This window comes from Carcharhinus amblyrhynchos, chromosome 20 (genome assembly GCF_965287045.1).
Source record: "Carcharhinus amblyrhynchos chromosome 20, sCarAmb.v2.hapA, whole genome shotgun sequence".
NCBI lineage: Eukaryota > Metazoa > Chordata > Chondrichthyes > Carcharhiniformes > Carcharhinidae > Carcharhinus > Carcharhinus amblyrhynchos.
The window spans coordinates 51,557,455-51,577,665 of record NC_137343.1 but is presented as its reverse complement, the minus strand read 5'-3'; the positions used below and the strand labels follow the sequence as shown (position 1 = coordinate 51,577,665).

Genomic DNA, 20,211 nt, shown 5'->3' with positions numbered 1-20,211 from the left:
ATGGGACAAGGTTCAAAAGAACAGGGAAAGAATAAAGGTGGGGGAAGAAAGAGCTTTGGGAGCATGCAGCCAAGGCAGCCCAGAAATCAGGTCACACCTTTGCTCAACACAAGATCATGCTTCTAAAGATAAAGGTAGACTTCAATCTTTCACAGGTAAAATACTGGTGGTAGCAGGACAAAGCCCTATGGACCTCAATAGGCCCAAGAATGGCCAGGCACTTCCTCCATCCCTCCCATAAAATTTCACACAACTCGGATGGATGGGGAGGTGGCAGGAAGAACATCCAGAGGATTTTACAATGTTAATAATATGATTTTCTATTGTGGGCAGTATGGTGGTAGAGTGGTTAGCACTGTTGTCTCACAGTGCCAGGGACCTGGTTCAAATCCTGGCTTGGGGCTCTGAGTGAAGTCTGCACATTCTCCCCATGTCTGCATGGGTTTCCTCTGGAATTTCCGGTTTCCTCCCACAGTTCGAAAGATGTGCTGGTTAGATGCATTGGCCATGTTAAATTCTCCCTCAGTGTACCCAAACAGGCAGCGGAATGTGGCGACTAGGGGATTTTCACAGTAACTTCATTACAGTGTTAATGTAAGCCTACTTGTGACACTAATAAATAAACTTCAAACTGAATGTCAAGGCGAGATAGTTAGATGCTCTCTTGTTGGAGTTAGTCATTCCCTGGTACTTGTGCTACTTGCCACTAATCAGCCCAAGCCAGAAACTATCCAGGTTTTGCTGCACGTGGGCAAAGACTGTTTCAGTATCTGAGGAGTCTCAAACACTGTGCAATCAACAAACATTCCCACTTATGACATTGTGATGAAGGGAAGGTCATTGATCAGATTTGCTGAAGATGTTAGGCCTAGGACACTACCCTGTGGACTTCCATCTGTGGTTTTCATGATTATGATGTTCTCTTTTCTTTATTTCTGATGTTTTTTTGGCAGATTTCCCTCCAAAGTTTGCCAAAGGCAAAGCGACACTGGGTGAACAGAATAGTTTACTAAAAAAACTTCTGCACAAGAAACATGACACAATTACATTTCTTGAAAACAACATCGTCACAGTGGGCACCCCCTCATTTTCGAACGGTGACCTGTAGTTCTAGATTGTCAGACCCCACTTGGAGTACTGTGCACAGTTCTGGTCGCCTCACTATAGGAAGGACGTGGAAGCTATTGAGAGGGTGCAGAGGAGATTTACAAGGATGTTGCCTGGATTGGGAGGCATGCCTTATAAAGATAGGTTGAGGGAGCTGGGACTCTTCTCTCTGGAGAGATGAAGGTGGAGAGGCGACCTGATAGAGGTTTATAAGATGTTGAGAGGAATAGATAGGGTGGATTCTCAGAGGCTATTTCCCAGGGTTGAAATGGTTGCTACGAGAGGACACAGATTTAAGGTGCAGGGAAAGTATAGAGGAGATGTTAGGGGTAAGTTTTTCACTGAGAGGGTGGTGAGTGAATGGAATCGGCTGCTGTCAGTGGTGGTAGAGGCGAACTCGCTGGGGTCTTTTAAAAGACTTCTGGATGAGTATATGGGATCTAATGGGATTGGGGGTTATAGATAGGTCTATGGCTTAGTAGGTATAGAAGTGATCGGCGCAACTAGTGGGCCGAAGGGCCTGTTTGTGCTGTAGTGTTCTATATTCTATTGTCCCACGAGGAAACATCCTCTCTACATCCACGCCATTGAGGTCCTTCAGGATATTATGTTTCAGTGAAGTTGTTCCTGGATGTGCTCTCACCAATGCCTTGTATAAGTGAAGCATAACCTCCCTACTTTTGTATTCAATTCCCCTCACAGTCAACATTAACATTCTATTAGCTTTCCTAATTACTTGCTGTACCTGTATACTAGCCTTTGTGATTAATGAACTCGGACACCCAGATTCCTCTATGTCTCGGAGCTCTGCAATCTTATCGTTTAGGTAGTGTACCATTTTATTCTTCCAGCCAAAATGGACAGTTTCATATTTTTCCACATCATATTCTATTTGTCCGATCTTTGCCCATTCACTTATCCTATCTATGTCCTGGTGTAGCCAGTCTCTTTATGTCCTCTTCACAACTTATTTTCTACCTATCTTTAAATCATCAGCAAATGATGCAATTTGGCAATTACTTCAGCCAAGTAATTTATATAAGTTGTAAAAAGTTGAGGCACACCACTCGTAATACTTGCCAACCAAAAAGTGAGCCATTTATGCCCACCCTGTTTCCTGTTAGATAGCCAATCTTCTCATCATACCACTGTGTTAATCCTACACCATGAGCTTTTATTTTCCACAATAACCTTTGATATGGCAGCTTGTCAAAGTCTTTCTGCACACCTAATAATAGAATCCTACAGTGCAGAAGGAGACTAGGGCTATCAGGTCCACACCAATACTTCCCTGGCTCAATTCCTGTAACCCCACACATCCATCTGCCAACACACCCAACCTGGACACCAATAAGCAACTCATCATGTCCAGTCAACCTAACCTGCACACCTTTGGACTGTGGGAGCAAACTGGAGCACCCGGAGGAAACCCATACAGACAAGGGGAGAACGTGAAAACTCTACCCAAGGCCAGAATTGAACCTAGGTCACTGGTGCTGAGAGGCAGCAGTGCTAACCACTATGCTACCCATCTAAGCACATCCACTGGTCCCCCATTACCTACAGAACCTATTACTCCTTCACATATTTCCAGTAAATTGTTTAAACATAGAGCATAGAACATTACAGTGCAGTACAGTCCCTTCAGCCCTTGATGTTGCGCTGACTTGTGAAACCAATCTAAAGCCCATCTAACCTACATTATTCCAATATTATCCATAAGTTTATCCAATGATCATTTAAATGCCCTTAAAGTTGGCGAGTCCACTACTGTTGCAGGCAGGACATTCCACGCCCTTACTACCCTCTGAGTAAAGAACCTACCTCTGACATCCGTCCTATATCTGTCATCCCTAATTTAAAGCTATGTCTCCTTGTGCTAGCCATCTCCATCCAAGGAAAAAGGCACTCACTGTCCACCTTATCTAATCCTCTGATCATCTCATATGCCCCTATTAAGTCACCTCTTAACCTTCTCTCTAACGAAAACAGACTCAAGTCCCTCAGCCTTTCCTCATAAGACCTTCCCACCATACCAGGCAATATCCTGGTAAATCTCCTCTGCACCCTCTCCAATGCTTCCACATCCTTCCTAAAATGTGGCAACCAGAACTGTACGCAATACTCCAAGTGTGGCCGCACCAAAATTTTGTACAGCTGCAACATGACCTCGTGGCTCTGAAACTCAATCCCTCTACCAATATCAACCTGGGTGCCAACTTGCAGCGATCTATGTACGTCGACACCGAGATCTGTCTGCTCATCCACACTATCAAGTATCTTACCATTAGCCCAGCACTCTGTATTCCTGTTACTCCTCCCAAAGTGAATCACTTCACACTTTTCCACATTAAACTCCATTTGCCACCTCTGCAGCTTATCAATGTCCCTCTGTAATCTGCAACATCCTTCCACACTGTCCACAACTCCACGGACTTTAGTGTCATTTGCAAATTTACTAACCCATCTTTCTACGCCCTCATCCAGATCATTTATAAAAATGACAAACAGCAGTGGCCCCAAAACAGATCCTTTTGACACACAACTAGTAACTGAACTCCAAGTTGAACATTTCCCATCAACCACCACCCTCTGTCATCTTACTGCGAGCCAATTTCTGATCCAAACCGCTAAATCACCCTCAATCCCATGCCTCCGTATCTTCTGCAATAGCTTACCCAGGGGAACCTTATCAAATGCTTTATTGAAATCCATATACACCACATCAACTGCTTTACCTTCACCCACCTCTTTGGTCACCTTCTCAAAAAACTCAATAAGGTTTGTGAGGCACGACCTACCCTTCATAAAACGGTGTTGATTATCCCTAATCAAATTATTCCTTTCTAGATGATTATAAGTCCTATTTTTATAATCCTTTCCAAAACTCTGCCCACAACAGAAGTAAGGCTCACTGGTCTACAATTATCAGGGCTGTCTCTACTCCCCTTCTTGAACAAGGGGACAACATTTGCTATCCTCCAGGCTTCTGGCACTATTCCTGTAGACAATGACGACATAAAGATCAAAGCTAAAGCTCTGCAATCTCCTCCCTAGCCTCCCAGAGAATCCTAGGATAAATCCCATCCGGCTCAGGGGACTTATCTATTTTCATACTTTCCAGAATTGCTAACATCTCCTCCTTATGAACCTCAATCCCGTCTAGTCGAATAGCCCGTGTTCTCCTCGACAACATTGTCTTTTTCCTCTGTGAATACTGACAAAAAATATTCATTTAGCGTCTCTCCTATCTCTTCGGACCCCACACACAACTTCCCACTACTGTCCTTTATTGGCCCTCTCTCCTATCTCTTCGGACCCCACACACAACTTCCCACTACTGTCCTTTATTGGCCCTAATCTTACCCTAGCCATTCTTTTATTCCTGACATACCTATAGAAAACTTCAGGTTTTCCTTGATCCTACCTGCCAAAGACTTCTGATGTCCCCTCCTGGCTCTTCTTAGCTCTCTCTTTAGGTTCTTCCTGGCCAACTTATAACTTTCAAGTGTTCTAACTGAGCCTTCACGTCTCATCTTGACATAAGTCTCCTTCTTCCTCTTCACAAGAGATTCAACTTCTTTAGTAAACCATGGTCCCCTCGCTCAACCACTTCCTCCCTGTCTGGCAGGTACATATTTGGACAAGCTCCACATTTCAATTGTGCCTATCCCCTGCAGGTTCCTTCCACATCCTAAATCTCACCTAATCACATCATAATTTCCTTTCCCCCAGCTATAACTCTTGCCCTGCTGTATATACCTATCCCTTTCCATTGCTTTCGATTGCCCTTTCAGAAAACCATGTTGATTCTACCTAATTCCCTTGATTTTGTCCAACTGAAAAGAAAAGAGAGGCCCTGAAATATTCTCTAACTACATTGAAGGTTATTGCATGTTTTCCATTGACAAACATTTTGTGGAAAGACCAACATTTTAGCACTGAATCCTCAAAAATAGTGCTTTTGCTTTATCCATACTATGTGGGTGTTTTTCAACATGATGAGTAGGACCTGTGGCTCTGCAATGGTTAAGGTGTAATATGTGAAATCTGCAACTTACAGAAGTGAACTTTTGTTTAAGAATGCATTATTACTATCCATATGCATAGTGCGCACAGCCTGAAATAGATCTTAATGTAAGATTTATTAACATTTCTGATTGATTGTTGTATACCTGTCTGTGGAGGCTTTTTAATCCTGACGTACTCTATATTTAATTACACACTGTCAAAAGAACTAATTACTTTTGACGATCAATTGGATCAGACAGCTAGCTCATTCACACAAAGTTGATTTATATATTCAAGTAATAATAACGATGAATAATGAGAGCAAATGACAGCGGTACATCTATCTGCTGCTGACCGTATAATTCACCATGCTGTCACTTTGCTGCTCACAGATGATGAATCTCCTGGTTTATATGGATTCCTGAACGTAATCGTCCACTCAGCTTCTGGATTCAAACAGATATCGAGTAAGTCAATAAACATTTACTGTTGCTCTTGTTCAATCCTTTTTAGTTTCTGAATTCTGAGTTTCCTTTGTTAGTTTTAGGGTACTCATGATTCTGCTTAGAACATCTGGTAAATGAATCAATTGGAAATTATAAAAGCCAGTAAATAGAAAATAATGGGTGTTTGGAAAAGATTATGAAATGGTAATTTTATTGAAGGGCTCACATAGATTTTACGAATTATGAAGTATGTTGCTATGAGAGAGTGGTTGAGTATCAGTTATCACATCAGTTAATTTCAATGGTCATGTATCTAATTTTTGGTGTTTAAGGTCGGCAATGATGAACGCAGCATCATGACATTATAAGGTCTTTTGCACCATTCCCTCTACTCAAGCCTGCAAATGTTGATTCTCATTTGTGTACAATTACACAATTAGCAGCAGTGCCCTAATATCTTAATAATTTTTGATGTGTAAATTTTAAGTATAAGTAGATAGTTTGATTACAGAGGGGATCACAACCAATTCTGGTTTGATAATATCCTCCTCCTATCCATTTGTCAATAGATCTGCAAGATAACATTTAGGAGTAGAAACTCTTAATATCTATCCCCTTTATGTAGTCTCTCAACACCAAGTTAAAGTCCAACAGGTTTGTTTTTTAGCACGAGTGTTCAGAGTGTTGCTCCTTCGTCATCTGAGTGCCTGATGGAGGAGCACTGCACCCAAAGCTCGTGCTGCCAAACAAACCTGTTGGATTTTAACCTGGTGTTATGAGACTACTTGCTGTGCCTAACCCAATCCAACGCCGGCAACTTCACATCATGGCTAACCCCTTCATGGCCTGGCTATAAGAGTGGGAGAGAGGGGGTGCAATTGTTGCATTTGCAGTTGTGACCTTGGCTGAAAGCAGAGACCAGGAATCAAACCTATGTCTTAATGATAGACCAGATGGTGCCTTTTCTCATTGAACTGTCAGAAAAGCTAATATTCAATTTTTATCTCACTAATAATCATTGTTTACCATTATTCAGAGTCACACAATTGTTACAACACAGGAGGAGGTATTTGGCCCATCATTTGTGCACTGGCTGTCCTAATGAGCAATGTAGCTAGTGCCATCCCAAACTTCTCCCTTGCACATTCTTCATTTTCTGTTGATGATCATCTCTCTTCACTTGATTTTGATTTATTATTGTCACATTTATTAGTATGCAGCGAAAATATTGTTTCTTGCGCGCTATACAGACAAGGCATACCATACATATATAGAGATGGAAAGGAGGGGATGCAGAGTGTAGTGTTGCAGTCATAGCTAGTGTGTAGAGAAAGATCAACTTAATATAAGGTAGGTCCATTCAAAAGTCTGATGGCAGCAGGGAAGAAGCTGTTTTTGAGTTGGTTGGTACGTTACCTCAAACTTTGTTCCATTGCGATAAAGATACAAATGTGGAAGAGAGTATGTCTGGAGTGTGCGGGATCCTTAATTATGCTGGCTATTTTTCCAAGTTAGTGGGAACTGTAGACAGAGTCAATTGATGCCAGTGCCACATTTGAATGAAGAACAAAGAAAAGTACAATACAAGAACAGGCCCACCAGCCCTCCAAGCCTGTGCCAATCATGATGCCCTAACTAAGCTTAAAAAAAAAGCTTTCTGCCCTTACGTGGTCTGTATCTCTCTATTTGCTTCCTATTCATGTACCCATCCAGATGCCTCTTAAATGTTGCTAATGTGCCTGCTTTCACCACCTCCTCTGGCAACGCGTTCCAGACACCCACCACTCTGCATGAAAAACTTTCCCTGCATTCCTCTCTCAAACTTTCCCCTCCCTCTCACTTTGAACCTGTGCCCCTTTGTAATTGACATTTCCACCCTAGGAAAAAGCCTGTTACTATCCACACTGTCTATGCTTGCCATAGTTTTGTGGACCTCTATCGGGTCTCCCCTCAGTTTCCATCCTTCCAGTGAAAACAATCCTAGTTTATTCAACCTCTCCTCATAGTCAACACCCTCAAGACCAGGCAACATCCTGGTGAACCTTCCTTGCTCTCTCTCCAAAGTTTCCACGTCCTTCTGGTAGTGTGGTGACCAGAACTGCACGCAATATTCCAAATGCTGCCTAATGAAGGACCCTGCCTCCACCACAATCTCAGACAATGTATCTTAACCACTTGTGTGAAAACATTTCTCCTCTGTCTCCATTGCTTCTCTTGTCAGTTAGAACATGGAACATAGAAAAACTACAGCACAAACAGGCCCTTCGGCCCACAAGTTGCACCGATCATATCTCTGCCTACTAGGCTTACCTATAACCCTCAATCCTACTAAGTTCCATGTACTTACCCAGAAGTCTGTTAAAAGACCCTATCGAATCTGCCTCCACCACCGACAGCAGCCGATTCCACTCGCCCACCACCCTCTGAGTGAAAAACTTACCCCTGACATCTCCTCTGTACCTACTCCCCAGCATCTTAAACCTGTGTCCTCATGTGGCAGCCATTTCAGCCCTGGGAAATAGCCTCTGAGAATCCACTCGATCTATACCCCTCAACATCTTATACACCTCTATCCGGTCACCTCTCATCCTCCGTCTCTCCAAGGAGAAAAGACCGAGCTCTCTCAACCTATCCTCGTAAGGCATGCTCCCCAGTCCAGGCAACATTCTTGTAAATCTCCTCTGCACCCTTTCAGTGGCTTCCACATCCTTCCTGAAATGAGGTGACCAGAACTGAGTGCAGTACTCCAAGTGGGGTCTGACCAGAGTCTTATACAGCTGCAGCATTATCTCCCGATTCTCCAGTTATTTTAAATCTGTGCCCCCTCATTACAACAGTGGGAGCAGTTTTTCCTGACTAGTCTACTTGACCAGATGCCCCTTGATTTTTAACAACGCTAGCATATGTCCTCTCAAGCTTTTCATCTCCAGGGACAACACATCCAATTTCTCTAGTCTGTCTATGTAAGCCAAGTTCCTCAACCCTGGACCCAATCCCATGAATTTTTTCTGCACCCTTTCTAATGCCTTCACATTTCTTCTAAAGTATGGTGCCTTGAACTGGATGCAACAATTCAGTTAAATCTGAACCAATGTTCTGTACTAGTTTAATATAACCTTCATGTGTACGTGTGTACCACAATTTTAATAGTTAATGCCCCTTCCGTAATTATTTCAGTTATCCTTGCTCTAATTCTTTCTTTACTTTGTGCAGGAGGGTAAAGATTATATCGAAGCTCACCCACAAACATATTAAATGACAGAACAAACTTGATGGACCGAATAGCCTATTCCTGCTCATATTTTTATACTTTTCTTTCATTCTTTCTGTGTTCATTTTAGTGACTGTCTTTACATTTAATTATACAGAGAAATATTCAGTGCTTTTATGGAAGATTAGCCTTTAGTTTTCGCAGTTGCCTAGATTTCATACTTCTCTCATTCTCGCATGTACAGGAATTCACTTGTGAATTTGGGGAAACCATGTGATATAAACGTATATGCTGTCAGATCCCATACACTCAGCACTAAAGATGTTAAAATTAGACTAGGGGAGATTGTTGTTGAACAATTTAGAACAATGAAAGGTACAGTTAAGCTGCTGGAATACACCAAATTGAGATATGTCACACCGATTGGAGATTGGGCTATGATCTGGTAATGGGGTAAGGCTTCAGAAGCTAATTGGGATTGGACATGGTCTCATGAGACAAAAATGATCTGAAAGGAGAATATATTTTAAGTACAGAGAACTTAAAAAAAAGTGGGAAACAAGCAATGGCAGCCTTGTGTGGGAATTTAATCGTTCATGTTTAACGTGGATAGCTTGGACTCAGTTCAGTACAACATCACAGTCTCAGCAGAAGGATGGTTTTCATTTGGCAAACAAATTGCCTAGACACTTTATATACAAAGAACAAAGAAAAGTATGGCACAGGAACAGGTCATCCTATTCTCCAAGCCTGTGCTGACCATGATGCCTTTTTTGAAAAGGTGACCAAAGAGGTGGATAAGGGTAAGGCAGTTGACGTGGTGTATATGGATTTTAGCAAAGCGTTTGATAAGGTTCCCCTTGGTGCTATTGCAGAAAATGCAGACACATGGGATTGAGGGTGATTTAGCAGTTTGGATCAGGAATTGGCTAGCTGATAGAAGACAGAGGGTGGTAGTTGATGGGAAATATTCAACCTGGAGTTCAGTTACAACTGGTGTACCTCAGGGATCTGTTTTGGGGCCACTGCTGTTTGTCATTTTCATAAATGACCTAGATGAGGGTGTAGAAGGATGGATTAGTAAATTTGCTGACGACACCAAAGTTGGAGGAGTTGTAGACAGCGAGGATGGATGTTACAGTTTGCAGAGGGACATAGATAAGCTGCAGAGCTGGGCTGAGAGGTGGCAAATGGAGTTTAATACGGAAAAGTGTGAGGTGATTCACTTTGGTAAGAATAACAGGAGTACAGAATATCGGGCTAATGGAAGGACTCTTAGTAGTGTTGATGAGCAGAGAGATCTCGGGGTACATGTGCATAACTCCCTGAAAGTTGGCACCCAGGTTGATAAGAAGGCGTATGGTGTGTTAGCTTTTATTGGTAGAGGGATTGAATTTTGGAGCCGTGAGGTCATGTTACAACTGTACAAAACTCTGGTGCGGCTGCACTTGGAGTATTGCGTACAGTTCTGGTTGCTGCATTATAAGAAAGATGTGGAGGCATTGGAAAGGGTGCAGAGGAGGTTTACCAGGATGTTGCCTGGTATGGTGGGAAGGTCTTATGAGGAAAGGCTGAGGGACTTGAGGTTATTCTCATTGGAGAGAAGAAGGTTAAGAGGTGACCTGATTGAGGCATACAAGATGATCAAAGAATTGGATAGGGTGGACAGTGAGAGCCTTTTACCTCGGATGGTGATGGCTAACACGAGGGGACATAGCTTTAAATTAAGGGGTGGCAATTATAGGATGGATGTCAGAGGTAGGTTCTTTATTCAGAGGGTAGTAAGGGCATGGAATGCCCTGCCTGCAGCAGTTGTGGACTCGCCAACTTTAAGGGCGTTCAAATGGTCTGTGGATAGGCATATGGATAACATTGGAATAGTTTAGGTTAGAGGGTCATTAGATTGGTTCCACTGGTCGGCGCAACATTGAGGGCCAAAGGGCCTGTACTGTGCTGTAATGTTCTATGTTCTAATCTAAACTGCTTCCACCACCACCTCTGGCAGCGTATTCCAGGCACCCACTACTCTCTGCATGAAAAACTTCACCCGCACATCTCCATTAAACTTCCCCCTCTCATCTTGAGCCTGTGCCCCCTTGTAATTGACACTTCCATCCTGTGACCATCCACCATGTCTGTGCCTCTCATAATTTTGCAGACCTCTTATCAGGTCTCCCCTCAGCCTCCATCTTTTTAGTAAAAATAATCCTAGTTTATTTGACCTCTCTTCATAGCCAACACCCTCAAGACCAGGCAACATCCTGGTGAACCTTCTTTGCACGCTGTCCAAACCTTCCAAACCAATACTTTGTCTTCACAGTAGAAGATAATAATTCTGTCCCAAAAACTGCAGTTAATACAGTGGAACTTGATAAAATTACTATAACCAGGGAGAAGATGCTCAGTAAACTGAAGGGTTTAAAAGTAGATAAGTCCTCAGGACCTAATGGCCTACCCCTAGGGTGTTAAAGGAGGTGACAGCAGAGATTGTGGATGCGTTAGTTATGATATTCCAAAAATCCCTAGATTCCTGAAAGGTATCAGTGGACTGGAAGCATAATAATGTGACGCCTTTATTCAAGAAAGGAGGCAAAAAGCGAGAGACTATAGACCAGTCAGCTTAACCTCTGTGATGGGAAAATTGCTGGAGTTAATCATTAAGGAGGAGGTGACTGAGCATTTGGAAAAGCAAAGCTCAATTCACCAATGTCAGTAGGTTTTGTGACGGGCAAGCCTTGGTTGACAAACCTACTCAAGTTGTTTGAGGATGTAACCAGCATGATAGATAACAGGGATCCTATGGATGTGATCTATCTGGACTTCCAGAAGCCATTTGATAAGGTGTCACACTAGAAACTAATCCAGAAGATTGGATTAATCAAGGATTGGGGACAGAGTAGTGGCTCAGATTGAGGATTGGCTAACTGGTAGAACCTCTCCACTCCTCTCCAAATAAATAGGTTGGACTAAAACCTGGTGTTGTCAGACTTTTAACTGGTAGAAAGCAGAGGGTTGGGATAAATGGATCCTCCCCCTGTTGGCAGTCTGTAACTGGTGGAGTCCCACAGGGATCGGTTCATGGACCAGAACTATTTAGAATGTACGTCAATGACCTACAAGCAGGGCAGAGTGTAACATAGCAAAATTTGCTGATAACACGAAAATGGGTAGGAAGGCAGGCTGTGATGAGAGATAAAGAGTTTACAAATGGATATTGACAGGCTCGGGGAATGGAGCACAATCTGGCAGATTGGATAAATGCGAGGTTATCCATTTTGGCTGGAGAAATAAAAGAGCAAATTATTTTTTAAATTGGAAATAGATTCAAAAGGTGTCTGTGCAGAGGGATCTGGATGTCCTTGTGCATGAGTCTCAGAAAGTGGGTATACAGGTGCAGAATGTTATAAGGAAGGCAAATGGAATCTGGGCATTTATTGCAAAGGGTCTGGAGTATAAAAATAGAGAAGTGTTACAATTGTATAAGGCATTGGTGAGACCACACTTGGAGTATTGTGCTTAGTTTTGGTCACCTTCATTGAGGAAGAATGTGGTGGCACTGGAGATGATTCAGAAGAGGTTCACTAGATTGATTCAGGTTTGTATGAGGAGTGATTGAGTACTTGAGTGATTAGACTTGCACTAGCTGGAGTACAGAAGAATGAGAGAGGATTTGATTGAGGTATATAAAATACTCAACATAATCAAATGTTCCCCCTTCTAGAACAATCTAGGACGAGAAGTGATGGTTGTAAGAGGGAAAGTAAGAGGGGGACAGAGATAAGGAGAAGCTACTTCTCACTGAGTGTTGTGAAACTAGGGAACTCACTACCCCAGAGTGCAGTGGATGCAGAATCAATCAATGGATTCAAGAAAGAGATAGATAAATATTTGATCAAAAGTGGGATAAAGAGCAGGAAAGGGGAGTTAGGATGAGATAGAGATGAGCCATGATCTCGTAGAATGGCAGAGCAGGCCTGAAGGGCTGAATTGCCGACTCTAGCTCCAAATTCCTGTGTTCCTAATTCATTCTGGTATTGTGGTGACCAGAATTGCACACAGTACTCCAAATGCGGCCTAACCAAGGCTTTATATAGCTGCAACACGATTTCCCAATTCTTGTACTCAGTGCCCTGGATTCCGTATGCTTTCTTGATCACCTCGACCACTTGTGTTGCCACTTTTAGAGAATTGTGGACATGCATGCCCAGATTGCTCTGTATGATAATGTTTCTAAGGGTTCTGCCATTTACAATATAATTCGCACCTAAATTTGATCCTCCAAAATGCATCACCTTACATTTGTGTGGATTAAACTTCATCTGCTATTTTTGTGCCCAATCTATCTATGTCCTGTTGTATCGGCACTGGCACTGTCAGCAACTCCACCAATCTTTGTGTCATCCGCAAACTTACTAATCAGATCCCCTATATTTTCCTCCAGATCATTTATACATACTACAAACAATGAGGGTCACAGCACTGATCCCATTTAACACCACTAACCTCAGACCTCCATTCTGAAAAACACCCTTCCATCACTACTCTCTATCTTCTCTCACCAAAAGCCAGTTCTGCATCCATCTAGCTAGTGCACCTGGAATCCCATGTGATTTTAGTTATTGTACCAATCTGCCATATGGGATCTTATCAAATGCCTTACTAAAATCCATATAAACTACATTCACAGCACACATGTAGGCTTGTCAGAGGATATTTTAATAAATCCTGCATCTGATCTAGTGCAGTAACCATGACAGGAGATTTGTTGCATCTGTAGGCAAGGAAAGCAGCAAAGAGGCTCTTCAGCCTTTTGAGTGAAGAAATTTCTCCTCATATAAGTCCTAAATAATACTCCTTTATTCCGAGATTTTACCCCCTTATTCTAAGTTCCCTATCCAAGGGGAACAAGATCTCAGTATCTATCATGACAATCCGCTTTAGAATCTTGAATATTTCAATGAGATCATTTTACATTCTTCTACATTCCTGAGAATATCGGTCCAATTTATTCAGCCTCTACCTGTAGGGGATCAATCTAATGAACTTTTGATATACCACCTCCAAAGCAAGTTTGTTCCTCATTAAATATGACGACCAAAACTGGACACAGCTTTCCAGGTATGGCCTCACCAAAGCATTGAACAATTACAGAAAGACTTCTTTATTCTTGTACTCCAAACCCCTGGAAATAAAGGCTAATGTGCCATTTGTTTTCTTAATGTTTGCTGTACCTTGCCTTCCTAATTGTTACGAGCCTGGAACCTTTATTCTCAACCTGGCCAGCTTCATTTGGGACAAGACATAAACTTGCCCTCATGATTTTTTGTGGAATAGAGCCAGTTTCTTCTTGATTCATGATTTACAGTACCTAGGGGAATTGTGAACCATAATCTTGCTGCGGGAATCCTTTGCAGGATAAATTTAAAAGGTCTTGCCCATGCCAATCCATTCCTGTCCCACTCATCCCAATCACCCCTCTTACCCTGCATGCCAGTACCTAGCACTTCAATGACTATTCATCCAGTATATACTTATTTAGAACTCTATATCAACTGTGGCTCATGTAGCAAAACAGCCATTCGTAGCCTTTTTAAAATACTGCTGTTACCACAACGGGTAAGTGTCATCAAGCAGAGCTTTAAAGTATCAATCACAGAAACTACAAACATTTGACACTTCTCTGTCATGTGTAAATAAACACTGAGTTATTGACAAAATAGATCTAAGACAAAATTCTATTAGTCAAGAAATAACTCCTTTGTGTGCAGTTGTTCAACAAACTAATTGCAGTTTGGTCTCTCAGCCAGGGTTGGAAGAATGATGGAGATAAAATATGAAGCAAAACTTTCACTTTTAAACTTTCACTTTCACGTTCAGTGAATATAAATAGTCATGTATAGTCGTCTCTTGCAATGGTCTTAGAACACTGAACACATGGTGGAGAGAGAAATTGAATTAGTAGCTACTAATAATGTTATGGACAGCCATTATCTCTGGAGTTTGTACACTTGCTGCAGGGAATTGAAAGGAAATTCCTGAACTTCTCCTGAAATTGGTGACAAGCTTTTATTTTCCCCAAGGAGTTATAGAATCATAGAACCCTACAGTGCAGAAAGAGGGCCTTCGGCCCATCGAGTCTGCACCCAACGACAATTCCATCCAGGCCCTACCTCCACATGCCTACATATTTATCTGCTAATCCCTCTAACCTACGCATCTCAGGACACTAAGGGGCAATTTTAGCATGGCCAATCAGTCTAACCCACACATCTTTGGACTGTGGGAGGAAACTGGAGCACCAGCAGGAAACCCACGCAGACATGAGGAGAACGCGCAAACTCCACACAGACAGTGACCCGAGCCTAGAGCATAGAACATTACAGCGCAGTACAGGCTTCGGCCCTCGATGTTGCGCCGACTAGTGGACCCAATCTAATGACCCTCAACCTAAACTGTTCCAATATTATCCATATGTCTATCCACTGACCGTTTGAACGCCCTTAAAGTTGGCGAGTCCACAACTGCTGTAGGCAGGACATTCCATGCCCTTACTACCCTCTGAGCTGGGAATCGAACCCAGGTCTCTGGAGCTGTGAAGCAACAGTGCTGACCACTGTGCTACCGTGCTGCCCCGCTAACTGATTGACGACAAGAGAGGATGATGTATGAGATTTGTTGGGCATGACTTGCTTTGCTCTCTTTTCAAATGTTTGTTTTCAAATTGTTTCTGCAGCTTATTACACTATCTATTTTAAAATTTTAACATACAACACTTCTTTTCCAGCTGTCTCACTTAATTATTATCTATACATTTGTTTCTCCTGTTTTTAAACAGATTTGTACTGTACATTAGAAGTAGATTCATTTGGCTACTTTGTTAACAAGGCAAAAACGAGAGTCTACAGGGATACAATGGAACCAAACTGGAACGAGGTGGGTTTTCATTTCTAAAGTTTTAAAGTTTATTAGTGTCACAAGGAGGCTCACATTAACACTGCAATGAAGTTACTGTGAAAATCCCTTAGCTGCCACACTCCGGCACCTGTTTGGGTACACTGACAGAGAATTTAGCATGGCCAATGCACCTAACCAGCACATCTTTCAGACTGTCAGAGGAAACCTGAGCACCTGGAGGAAATCCATGCAGACATGGGGACAACGTGCAGACTCCGCACAGACAGTGACCCAAATCAGGAGTCAAACCCAGTTCTCTGGTGCTGTGAAGCAGCAGTGCTAATCACCGTGCCGCCCCATGTTCATGCTGCGCTTCTTGGACCCATGTTCATATTAACTGACTATTCCATCTAACTGCAGTGGAATGTATACAGTTTTATTCTGTTCTGCAGGCCAGAGATAGACTGGTAAACTGTTCCCCAATACTGTTACGTTGTGACTGTCTTTCCAATAGACTCAGAGGTTTACAGCATAGAAACAGGCCCTTGGCCCAACTTGTCCATGCCGCCTGTTTTTTAAAACCCCTAAGCTAATCCCAATTGCCTGCATTTGGCTCGTATCCCTCTATACCCATTGAACCCCGTGTAACTGTCTAAACGCTTTTTAAAAGACGAAATTGTATCTGCCTCTACTACCACCTCTGGCAGCTTGTTCCAGGCACTCATCACCCTCTGTGTGAAAAAAATTGCCCCTCTGGACACTTTTGTATCTCTCCCCTCTCACCTTAAACCTATGCTTGCTAGTTTTAGACTCCCCTATCTATCGAGCTGATCTGTGCCCCTCGTTATTTTATAGACCTCTGTAAGATCATCCCTCAGCCTTCTACACTCCAACGGAAGAAGTCCCAGTCTATCCAGCCTCTCCTTATAACTCAAACCATCAAGTCCTGGTAGCATCCTGGTAAATCTTTTCTGCACTCTCTCTAGTTTAATAATATCCTTTCTATAGTGAGGTGACCAGAACTGTACACAGTATTCCAAGTGTGACCGTATCAATGTCTTGTTCAACTTCAACAATACGTCCCAACTCCTGTGTTCAACATTCTGACTGATGAAACCAAGCATGCCAAATGCCTTCTTCACCACTCTGTCCACCTATGACTCCACTTTTAAGGAGCTATGAACATAGAGCTGTTTGTTCTGTAACTCTCTCCAACGCCCTACCATTAACTGAGTAAGTCCTGCCCTGGCTCAATCTACCAAAATGCATCACCTCGCACTTGTCTAAATTAAACTCCATCTGCCATTTGTCAGCCTAGTGGCCCAACTGATCAAGATCCTATTGCAATCTGAGATAACTTTCTTCACTGTCCGTTATGCCACCAATCTTGGTGTCATGTGCAAACGTACTAACTGTGCCTCCTATATTCTCATCCAAATCATTAATATAAATGACAAATCACAGTGGACCCAGCACTGATACCTGAGGCACACTCCTGGTCACAGGCCTCCAGTTTGAAAAACAACCCTCTACAACTATCCTCTGTCTTCTGTCGTCCAGCCAATTTTGTATCCATTTAGCTACCGCACCCTGGATCCCATGAGATTTAACTTTATGTAACAAGCTATCATGCGATACGGTGAAACCCCAATTTAGCACGAATTCAGATATAATGCGAATCATTGGACCCTTTTATTTGCTCATATCTACCATTTGCTGCCTCACGCATCCAGACCAAGTAATACTGCGGCCAATCTGTCACGCGTTTAATATGCTCTGCAGAGCACAAAAATGCCTAGTGGAGCAAATTCAATGCATTGGAACACAGTAATTATTTGTGTCAAACATAAAATGACATGTTTGACACACAGGGGAAGAGAAATTGTTAACTGATTCAGGATGTACCACGCTGATGTAAGTTAAGAACCTGCGCTGGGGATGTGAGTGTGAGCATCAACATTGAAGCACCAGTAGATTGAAGTGGGGTTGACGCCAAGTTTTCAATCTCAGTTGTGCTGCGGAGGAATGTACTGAGTGATGTCCACGATCCTGTGAGTAAAAAAGAGCTGGAAATGAGTCAATTTCATGCTAGTCTCAAAACCTCCCTGGTAGCTGACTAGAGGTAGTGCCTGCAACTGTTGCAATTGATGCAAAACTGGGCAAGTCTTAAACTGGAAGACATAAAAGGAGCTTGAGAAAACATCTGGGAATGTATCGGAAAAAGGTTTTAAGTGACAAATGTTCACTTGAAAAAGGCTTTTAACTACCAGCTTGGCAAGTGACAAAACGAATGACTTGGGACTACCTGGACCAAGAGATGCCGCATCTATTCTGTGATTGTAATCAAAATTGAGGCAAGCTGTTGGAAACAATTCATCAGAGGTATCAGTTTCAAATCACTGGCCGTGATGACAGTTGCAAACTGTACATGTGTGGGTATGACTTTCATTGGATTAGTAATGGTCAACCAATCTGTTGATTCAAACAAGCTTCATAATATCATCTGCTTCAGCTTGGTGTCAATTTTCTTTAACTAATCATGCCTCTATAAAACACACTGGGATGTTTCCACACCTTAAAAGTGCCATAAAAAAGAAAATGGTTGTGGTTTGAATTCACACTTGCCAGATACTTAGCTCATGTGACAATCCGTCTTGTCCAGCAAATTGAGAAATTGATTTGCAGCGCATCAGCGCAGGTTTCAGGAATATTACTTTTCCCCAAGTACCTTTCTTTCTTCAGGATTCTAGGTTATGAAATGATCATCCTTTAAGTTTGAGAAATGTCTGTTGGACCATTTCCCGTCCAATAATAAATAACCTGCAAGAATAATCTAGCACTTATCTCTACTGTTTGATGAAAATACTGAAGAGTATTGGTGCCATTCTCTCACTATTCTCTACAAGCTTCCCTGCTAAATCTCAGTCTGTTTGAATGCTGATTTTCTTGAATCCTGATTTAGCGCGACTCCACTTTTTTCGCGATAATATTTTATGGACCCCAACCATCGCGTTACAACAGGGCTACACTGTACCTTGTCAAAGACCTTGCTAAAGTCCATGTAGATGACATCAACTGCACTGCCCTCATCTACCTTCTTGGTTACCTCTTCAAAAAACTCAATCAAATTTGTGAGACATGATTTTCCACTCACAAAGCCATGCTGACTGTCCCTAATCTGTCCTTTCATCTCTAAATGCCTGTAGAACCTGTCTCTCAAAATAACTTCCAACAACTTACCCATCACAGATGTGAGGCTCACTGGCCTGTAGTTCCCAGGCTTTTCCTTGCAGCCCTTTTTAAACAAAGGCACAACATTTGCCACCCTCTAATCTTCAGGCACCTTACCCGTGACTGTCGATGATTCAAATATCTCCGCTAGGGAACCCGCAATTTCCTCCCTAGCCTCCCACAATGTCCTGGGATACATTTCATCAGATCCTGGAGATTTATCTACCTTGATGCACTTTAAGACTTCCAGCAGCTGTTCCCCTGTAATATGTACACTTCTCAAGACATCACTATTTATTTCCCCAAGTTCCCTAACATCCATGCTCTTCTCAACAGTAACTACTGATGAGAAATATTAATTTAGAATCTCACCTCTTTCTTGTAGATCCACACATAGATGACCTTGTTGATCCTTAAGAGGCCCTACTCTCTCCCTTGTTACTCTTTTGCCCTTTATGTATTTGTAGAAGCTCTTTATCAAACAAAGTTTATTGAAGAATACAGGTAGAACATAAAAAAGATTAGCATAAGTTTGACCAATTACAAGACGTAAACGTGACACGGCATAATTCTTAACAGCTACCTGTTGATTCAATTTAAAGTAATATCCCATAGACATACACCTTTCTTCAGAATTAGTTAGCACTACAAACAAGTATGCTCAAGTGATACTAGATTTCCAGTTTTTTAACACCTATTGACAGAAATCCAAACAGCAGTTTTCAGAGAAGGATATATTCCCAAGACAGCAAAACTAAGAAGTTAACCTTGTCTCCAGCAGCTTCTAGTTTTCAGAGTTAGAAAAAGATACCTCTCCCTCTGCAGCTTCCAAAATAGCAACACTCAGACAGTGGAATCTCCAATTTCAAAGAGGGGTAAAAAGAGACACTGCTCTCTCTCAACTCCAAGCAGCATCTGAAACAGCAACTAAGCTAGAATTCTCTGTGAAAGCCTAACTGTCCCCAGCCATATGACCTAACCTATCAGTCATCCCAATCAAGCTCTACTCTGCAGTCTCAGGGGAACACTAAAACAACAGAATACTGTACTAGTTCAGGTTGAAACAAATATTGTATCAATTATGCTGCTTCAGTAGCAATAGGGGATACTGGTTGTAGACAAACAGTTCTGATAAAATGCCACAGACTGCAGGAAACAGCCTCTGGTAACTCATTGGGCCTTAAATCACCACAAATCTCAACTCTTCAAATAGAGAAGCCATTCCCACCAGCATGCTCCTTGGTGGCTAACAGTCTTTTTCCTTTGCTTGGCACAACAGTGTCTGTTTTAAGCTCTCTCTCTCCAGGGTCT

At 42.3% G+C, this 20,211-nt stretch overlaps 1 protein-coding gene across 1 annotated transcript in view; it reads left to right on the top strand.

Annotated features, from left to right (window-relative positions):
• LOC145356030 (breakpoint cluster region protein) overlaps nucleotides 1-20,211 on the top strand; it is a 406,846-nt gene that overhangs the window by 300,724 nt on the left and 85,911 nt on the right. Inside the window, exons 14-15 of the mRNA XM_080208612.1 lie at nucleotides 5,511-5,585; nucleotides 15,611-15,708. Coding sequence (XP_080064738.1) covers nucleotides 5,511-5,585; nucleotides 15,611-15,708 — 173 coding nt within the window. The remainder of the gene's footprint in view (nucleotides 1-5,510; nucleotides 5,586-15,610; nucleotides 15,709-20,211) is intronic.